Source organism: Solanum tuberosum, unplaced genomic scaffold, assembly GCF_000226075.1.
Source record: "Solanum tuberosum cultivar DM 1-3 516 R44 unplaced genomic scaffold, SolTub_3.0 scf00175, whole genome shotgun sequence".
Lineage (NCBI taxonomy): Eukaryota > Viridiplantae > Streptophyta > Magnoliopsida > Solanales > Solanaceae > Solanum > Solanum tuberosum.
Window position 1 is genome coordinate 922206 of NW_006239098.1, and position 9164 is coordinate 931369.

The window sequence follows — 9164 nt, forward strand, 5'->3', positions numbered from 1 at the left end:
CATATTGGGACTAGCAGGACCCTCCTACATAATGGGATTAGCAAGACCCTCATACATAATGGGATTTAGATTAGAGGGACCCTCCTCATAATGGGATTAACAGAACCCTCCTACATAATGGGATTAGCAGGACCCTCCTACATAATGGGATTTAGATTAGAGGGACCCTCCTCATAATGGGATTAACAGAACCATATAATTGGATTAGCAAGACCCTCCTCATAATGGGATTTAGATTAGCAGGACCCTCCTCATAATGAGATTTAGATTAGCAGGACCTTCCTTATAATGAGATTAGCAGGACCCTCCTCATAATGGATTTAGATTAGTAGGACCCTCATACATAATGGAACTTAAATTAACAGGACCCTCCTACATAATGGGATTTAGATTAGCAGGACCTCCTACATAATGGGATTAGCAGGACCCTCCTACATAACGGGATTCAGTTTAGCAGTACACTCCTAAATAATGTGANAGGACCCTCCTACATAATGGGATTTAGTTTAGCAGGACCCTCCTACATAAAAGGATTAGCAGGACCCACCTACATAATGAGATTTAGTTATTTTCTCCTAGGTTAAATACTTTCTAGTCTGAGACTGTTATTTTTTTATTTTTCTCCTAGGATAAACACTTCCTAGTCTTAGGCGTTTTATTTTTTTTATTTTCTCCTAGGATAAAAACTTTCTGGTCTGAGACGTTTATTATTTTTTTTCTCCTAGGATAAACACTTCCTAGTCTGAGTTTGTTTTTTTTAAAAAAAAATTACATTTGCTAATAACTCACAAAAAAATTTCAGTGAAAACTAGGGCAAAAATTTTGTTTATTTCTTTTGTTTGTAATGGTTTTCAGGTTTTTCAAGCGAAACATGGATTTCAAATTCGAGAACAAAGTTTCAACACTTTTTAGAATGATCAATCACCATGATAGCCAGAATCAGCTTCTTCAGCGCATGTAGAAGCTTGATTTCTTGACATCAAATTATATTCAGCATCAAGAAAACATGCAGTCATTCAAGAACATTTTCAAATTGTCATTTTGAAGAGTGTCAAAAATTCACTCTAAGCGGCAAGTTAAGCCTCAATCCAATTCAAGATCAAGATACTCACCCAAAAATCAAGGTGATATTCAAGACTCAAGAGAAGCTCCATAGATAGGATCTTGTACTTTTATTTGACTATTAGCTTTCATTTTTTTTATGTAAGCATAGGAGCCGCGACCTGGAGCCACGATGGGAGCTCACTTAACTTCCAACTCATTATTTCATCTTCTTGAACTACACGTGACCTGATTCCCTTATAACCCGGGATATGTAGGATGTCCAAAACAAGGACTCGATCGCATATTTTTTTAATAAGAGTCCGGTCAAAACTTGTCGCTTTGTCTACTTCTTTGTCTGAAAACTCTTCGTGTTTCCAGTCAAAAAGAGGCAAACTGTAGACATACGATTTTTCATAACTTGTACAATTTACATATGATTTTTAAAGTGAATGTGTTATCGAATAATTTAAGTTGCATATGGGACAAGTTCGTTTACTTGATACGATACCAAATAATATACTTGAGATGTTTACCACTTATTGAAATGTTGTTACCATTACTAGGCATGCTTTACGATTACTTGAGATGTGATTACGATTATTGTGATGATTTTCTTATTACTTGAAGAAATATTATTTTGACAAGTTTTTTGTTAACTAAAGTGACCTGAAATATTTTTAAAAATGTTTATACGAGCACTCATCTGATTATAAAGAAAGTATAGTTTTGAAAGTAAACCTTGATGGATTACGTAGCGAACGATGAGTTTGTTAGACTTGGTGCAACTAGTAATTACATATTATTGTTATAGTCCTTACTAGTGGTGTAGACACGTAATTTTTGACCGAACATAAGGTTTTACACTATTTTTTATTCCTTAGATATTTCTTTTATGTCTAAGTTAGATATTTTAATTTTTGTCTTATTCTAGTAAGTGTATTATAAAAGATTTGAAAATAACAAAAATATATGTTTTATTTTAATTTTAGCTAGTATTTCTTAATTATAATTTATTATTAGCTACTCAATTTTAATGAAATAATCATATTATATTATGTTATATTATATTATATTATATAATATTATATTATATTATATTATAATTTAAACCCACCAATTACCCACCTTCCCTGCCAATTACCACAACCCCCCAATTACCCTATTTTATCTCCACCCACAACACACCTTAATCTCCCACAAACTACACACACTACATGCACGACACACACAACATATACACAACACACTACATATATCCTATATAATTACACTACAACAACAGAGACTAGACGAGGATACTAGCATCAGGAATACAAAAAATCCACACAATATCAAAATACACACACGAGAAAAGGAGGAAAAGAACACATCAATTTTTTTTTATTCAGCCCACATTCAACACTTTCATACGCAAGAACATAAAAACACAATACGACAAAAAGTTGAGTTCGAGGTTTATTTTCGTGGTTCTGGTTGTGGTCTTTTTTTTTGTGAATTACTTTTCACAAGAGGTAATACTTAATTCCTTTTATATAGTTTAATGTCATGATTATACAAGCATTAGTTGCAATATATTGAAATTGTTAAATTTCGTATGTGTTTAAACCATTAATATTCATTGATGTTATAATATGAAGTATGTTCAAATCTTCCGTATCAACTTTATGTTTAGATCTTTTATATCATTAGACTTAGTGCAAAATTTTATAACAAAACTTAGTTTATCTCATGTTTAAACAATCCATGATTTATTTCATGTTAAGTAAAATTATTGTCTACATCTATTCTTGTTTTTATATTTTGATTCTCTTATGATGATACATGTATTTATGGTTTAACAAACTGAAATGATATTAATAACAAATCTTTATTATGTAAAATATTGATTTTAATTAGCAGGTTTTTCTTTTCATTTTAATTAATGACTAAAATAAAGGAAAATAAAAGATTTTAGGTGCCCATAATTCCTAACATGTTTATACTAATGTAACATGTGTAAAATTGGTATGGAAAGGTGTATTAATTTATTTTTACTTTGTGTTCATTCTTTTTTTAGGAAAACATAAAAATAAAACTAAGATAACATGTAATTTAGGCTATTAACAATAATAAGGCAAACACTACTATCTAAAGAACATTAAACTACTTTTAATCTTGAAATACAAACAAATACACAATTTGTGGTAAGACTGGAAAGCGGTGTTGTTAGTAAACCACACACTAATATAACAAGACAGTTTAAAATAAATCAAAGAAAATGGGACATAAGTAATTTTATTAAGATAATAAATATAATGTATCCAAAGTTAAGTAAATTCAGATATAAGTCAATAAAGAGACCGTGCTAGAAACATGGGACTCGAGGGGTGCCTCACACCTTCCCCTCGTTCAATAGAATTCCTTATCCGAATTTCTAGTTCGCAGACCAATAATAAATAGAGTCAATTTCCTTTTGAATAGGGATTCAAATAAGGTGACTTGGAACACCAAAACTCAATTCCAAGTGGCGACTCTGAAATAAAATAATCTCTTTTCAAAATGTCACTTTAATTGGAAAAACTCTTTTCTTTCAAAACCTTTATTCGTGTTTGAGGAAAAAATAGGGGTGTGACAAGTGGAAGATAGAACTATCATATTGTTATTGATCTCCCTCGAGTAGGGACCTACCGATATGAATATTTGATTCCTTTAAGAGGGGTCCACATTTAGTAGCTATTTCTTAAAGTAGAAAGTGAGTTACATGATTCATTTTTTAAAGTATCCTAAATATAAGATTTGATGTGACAGTGTTTATTAAGTTTTTTATCAAGCAATTAATTGATTTGCAAACATAGTTTTAGAAATATAAAAAAATATTTAAAATCAAAACCATCTTCTTCTTTTTTCATGTAGATAAATATCCAGCTGGACAACCCAATGCTTAATTCTACCAGTTTCTATGTTGTTCCAAAAGAATTTAGCAAAATTCTTGTGTAACTCTATTATTACACATTTGAGAGGAACAATTGCTGCAAAAATATGAATAGAAATACTTAGTATTGCACTATAAATTAATGTAACTTTACCATCAAGAGATAACATCTTCTCTTTCCAAATTTAAACTTTATCCTTCACATTCTTAATGAGCTCATTATAATTACTCTTCCTCTTTTTTGGCATGAGTGATAGCACACTCTAAATAAGCGATTGAGAATTAACTTCAAATAAAATTTGTACATCTATTAATCAAACCTTCTGACTTTTTATTAATTAGGCTTCTAATGCATGTACCAAACATTTTTGATTTTATCAATTAGTTGGCTAAATTGAGACTTGTATTTGACTCAAAATCTTCATAATTCTTTTGATTGATTGCTCATGTGTTGCTACAAAAATTATAGTGTCATCTGCAACAGCCAAATGATTCAGAGTTGGACTCCATTTAGACAGATTATATTTCAAAAATTTCTCATCATCAAACAAAGAATTCGAAGCTCTGGATAAAATTTTAGCACTAAGAATAATAGTGCAGGGGATAAAGGATCTCTCTATTTTACCCCTCTTGTGGAATAAAAGAACCATGAATATTGTTGGTAAATTTTAGTAGTATGAGTTATTATAAAGCAGAGCAGTCAAGAAGAATATTGGTAGAAGAATATTTTTATTGATGTCTTCAGATTACATTTATAAGACTGGAACGAAAAATAGAAAGCAGTAAACCCACTACTAGCATATTCCTAACTCACTAACTTACTCCTAAATAATAGGAATAGATGGCTAACAACTAATTGACTAAGTCTAATCTAATATAAAGCAGTAAAAGTAAAATTAACTGCAGTTGAAAAAGCAAATTCATAACACTCCTCCTTGCTTTGGAAACTGCAAACTCCAATTTTCTGTCTGAGAAGTTGAAACATGCTGGCGGGTAAAGGCTTAGTGAATATATCAGCCAATTGTTCTTCCATCTTGCAGTAGAAAAGAGTTATATCTCCATTTTTTTGCACTTCTCTCAAGAAAAATAACTTGATTTTGAAGTGCTTAGTTCTTCCATGAAACACAAGATTGTGAGATATAGCTATTGCTGCTTCATTATCCACGAACACTTTGATGCTTCCAGTCGACTCCATATGCAAATCAACTAGAATTTTCTTCAACCACAATGCTTGATTTACTGCTGCTGCAGCTGCCACAAACTAAGTTTCGACAGTAGATTGAGCTACAATATCTTGTTTCTTACAACTCCATGAGAAAATTCTAGAACCAAGACTAAAACAGTACCCTGAAGTACACTTTGCATCATCCTCCGGAACCCGCCCCAATCACTGTCGGAATACCCACAAAGCTTCAAAGGTTGACTCTTCTGAAACTTGACTCCATAGGTGATGGTTCCTTTGATGTATCGCACAACTCTTTTGGTTGCCTGCAAATGTACTTCACTAGGACAATGCATGAATCTTGATAAAAACACTTACAACATACAATATATCGGGTCTTGTTGTTGTAGGATACATTAAACACCCAATGAAACTACTGAAGTGTGTCTCATCCACCTTTTCGGCTCCATCATCTTTACTTAGTTTCTCTTTTTGGTTCATGGGAGTACTAATCTCTTTGCAATTTTCCATTTTGAATTTCTTGAGAATTTCCTTTGCGTACTTTTTCTGGCAAACGAAAAACTCATTTTTTCCTTGTGTAATCTCCATTCCAAGGAAATATGTCATAAGACCAAGATCAGACATTTCAAAAGCTTGCATCATATCTTGCTTGAACTCATCAATTAGCTTTTCACTGCTCCCTGTAATCAAAAGGTCATCCACATAAAGAGAAACAACAAGAATCTCACTGCTATTATGTTTAACATACAGTGTGAATTCTGAAAGACTCTTTTCGAAATCAAGACCGAGCAAATAATCATTTATTCGACTATACCAAGCTCTTGGTCCCTGTTTTAAGCCATAAAGAGCTTTATGTAGTCGATAGACTTTATCTTCCTTTCCATCTATAACAAGCCCTTCAGGTTGCTCAACATAAATTTCTTCTTCAAGAATGCCATTAAGAAATGCTGATTTGACATCCATCTGATGCACTTTTCAGCCACGTTGTGCAGAAACAATTATAAGCAATCTGATCGTGTCAAGCCTAGCAACTGGAGCAAAAGTGTCAGAAAAATCTACACCAAAAATCTACGCATAACTCTTAACTACAAGCCTTACTTTATGCTTGTTGATTGAACCATCAATATTTAGCTTGGTTCGGAACACCCACTTTACCCCATTTACTTTTCTACCTTAAGGTTTATTAACAAGTTGTCACATATAAATTTTTTTCGATCATAAACAGCTCCTCCTCTATTGCATTTCTCCACTTAGGGTCCTTGAGAGCATCTTTAGGGTTAGCAGGTTCACGAATCGCAACATTGCATCTCTCATATATATCAGAGATCAATCGAGTTCCCCTAACTGGTGGATCATCGTCCCTTTCATTTAACCATGAGCTTGTTTTCTGGACAGAATTCCTTGAGTCATCCCAATCCCATTCTTCATTCTCCATGAAGTGGACATCTCTGCTGATAACTATCTTCTCACCTTCAGGTTGAAAGATTTTGTACGCTTTTGAAACATTATTGTACCCAATAAAAATGCTCGGGGCAGCCTTCTTATCTAGTTTATCCCGTTTGACCTAAGGTACATAGGTAAAATAAAGACAACCAAACACTTTAAGAAAATAGCAGCGGAGGCTTGTATCCATACCATGCTTCAAAAGGAGTTTGATATTTCAGAGCTTTTGAAGGAAGTCGATTTTGTAGGAACACAACTGTATTTGCTGCCTCTGCCCAAAACCTCTTTAGCAAAAATCTTCCGTGCAGCATACATCTTGCCATCTCCATGATAAATCTGTTTCTTCTCTCACTAACTCCATTTTGTTTGGAGTATAAGGAGTAGTAAGTTGACATTCAATCCCTGCTTCTTAAAATAGACCAAACTAATGAGACGTGTACTCCTTTCCATTGTCAGATCGTAAAATCTGAATTTTGTAGCAACTTTCATTTTCCAACTTCTCTTTCAACTTCCAAAAAATGCTCTTGACCTCCTATTTGTACTTTAAAAAATAAATCCAGCACATTCGGGTCAGATCATCAATAAAATAACATAATAAAGACTACCTTTAAGTGAAGGAGTCCTTTGGGGTCCTCCAATATCGGTGTGAACCAGCTGCAACTTTCTTGTTGCTCTCCAAGTTGCCTTTGGGAATGGAAGTCTACTTTGTTTTCCAAATTGACATGCCCGATAATTTTTAGAACTCGCTCCCAGTTTAAAAAGGTTCTCGACTATCACCAATTCTTGCATTTTGAGAAGCCCTTGATAATGATAGTGTCCGAGTCTCTTATTCCATAACTTGGAAGCATTTTCTTTTGCCGAATACACCACTTGTTCTTCCTCCAATGGATTTAATGAGAAGCTTCTGCCTCTCATTTTGACTTTAAACAAGTCATGTCCTGAGGCTTCCTTGATCAAGCAATGTTTATCTTCGAAATACATTTTGAAACCTTTTTCTAACAATTGACAAACACTTACCAAGTTCTGATCTAAATCTGGTACATAAAGAATATCGAAAATTGCTTTAGTACCTGATTGTGTACTTTCAATTGTAATAGTTCCCATTCCTTTTGCCGGAATATAACCGCCATGACCTATTCTGACTTTCGCAACTCCAATAGGCTTCAAGTCTTCAAAGAGCTCTTTTAATGAGTCATATGGTTTGTGCATCCGCTATCAATCAGCCAAGCCTCAGTTGAAACATTGCTTGCAAAACACGATGCCACAAAAGAGTTGATCTTCTTCCTGTTCATTAACAACCTGGGCATCTGCATATTGCTGCTGCAATTTATTCTTGCAGATAATTGCTTCATGCCCGAGTTGGTTGCACTTACTGCATTTAGCATCCGGCCTTTTCCAACACTTATACGGCGTGTGCCCATTCTTTCCACAATGCTTACAAGGAGGATAGTTTCCTTTAAAGCTACCTACTTTGCTTTTGTTGTTGTAGCGAGCTGCTCCTTCTCCATTTGTTGGCTGGTTCTTCTTATTGTTTTTCTTTTTGTATCTTCCACTCTCTTCATGTTTGGCCGCCACTGCTCCCTCTCTTATTCCCTCTTCTCTTATAACCCTTATTTGTTTTTGAGCCTGCAAGGAATTCAATAATTCCGCCAAAGTGATTTTTGACAGATCCTTGGTGTTCTCCAAAGTGGTAATGGTGGATTCAAATCTTTCAGGTACAGTAACCAGAATCTTTTCAACAATACGCGATTCTTTAAACTCAGAACCAAGTAATCTTACTCTGTTTGCTATGCTCATAAGCTTGACAGAGTATTCTTTGACGGTTTTCGATTCTTTCATCTTCTATAACTCAAAGTTTCTAATGAGATTTAGCACTTGCATACCTTTGATATGATCATCTCCTTCATATTCTGCCTTGAAATAATCCCAGATGGCTTTTGCTAATTTTAGAGACATGATACGAGTGAAAATTGTTGAAGAGACTGTTGAAAAAAGACATGCATTTGCCTTAAATTTTCTGGTTTTCTTGTCCTTGTGATTTTTGAGTTGAGCCATTGTTGGGTTTTCGGGTAGCGGAAGAACTTCATAGTCTTCCTCGATTGCCTCCCAAAGATCTAAAGTTTTGAGATAAGCTTCCATCCTCACTGCCCACATGTGAAAATTTTCACCATTGAAGACAGGAGGTGCCATTGTTGAGAAACTTGAGCTTTCTTCCATTTTTAATCTTTTGCTGTTTCTAGTTGTGGCGCTTGAGTCACTTGAAACAATCACTCACAGAAATACCCACAGATCTCGCAAGATAAAAAAGCTCTAGATACCAATTGTTGGTAAATTTTAGTAGTATGAGTTATTAGAAAGCAGAGAAGTCAAGAAGAATATTGGTAGACGAACATTTTTATTGATGTCTTCAGATTACCTGAATGAAAAACAGAAAGCAGTAAACCCACTACTAGCATATTCCTAACTCACTATTTTACTCCTAAATAATAGGAATAGATGGCTAACAACTAATTGACTAAGTCTTATCTAATATAAAACAGTAAAAGTAAAATTAACTGCAGTTGAAAAAGCAAATTCCTAACA

General features: G+C 33.9%; 1 protein-coding gene across 1 annotated transcript; it reads right to left on the minus strand.

Moving 5' to 3' along the window:
- Nucleotides 1–6321: 6321 nt before the first annotated feature.
- LOC107061852 (uncharacterized) lies at nt 6322–8798 on the minus strand. Its single transcript, XM_015311766.1, has 4 exons — nt 8465–8798; nt 7881–8368; nt 7599–7793; nt 6322–6702 (listed from the first exon to the last, which is right to left on the minus strand). The coding sequence occupies exons 1-4, from the start codon at nt 8796–8798 to the stop codon at nt 6322–6324; spliced, it is 1398 nt and encodes a 465-aa protein (XP_015167252.1).
- Nucleotides 8799–9164: the final 366 nt, after the last annotated feature.

Excerpts from the sequence above, each read along its gene's own strand:
- LOC107061852 (XM_015311766.1), bottom strand. The coding sequence starts at position 8,798 with ATGGAAGAAAGCTCAAGTTTCTCAACAATGGCACCTCCTGTCTTCAAT. Across the intron at positions 8,369-8,464 it reads AGGAGATGATCATATCAAAG|CAAACAGAGTAAGATTACTT; the intron begins GTATGCAAGTGC and ends TTATGAGCATAG. Across the intron at positions 6,703-7,598 it reads CAGATTTAGATCAGAACTTG|GTCAAACGGGATAAACTAGA; the intron begins GTAAGTGTTTGT and ends TATGTACCTTAG.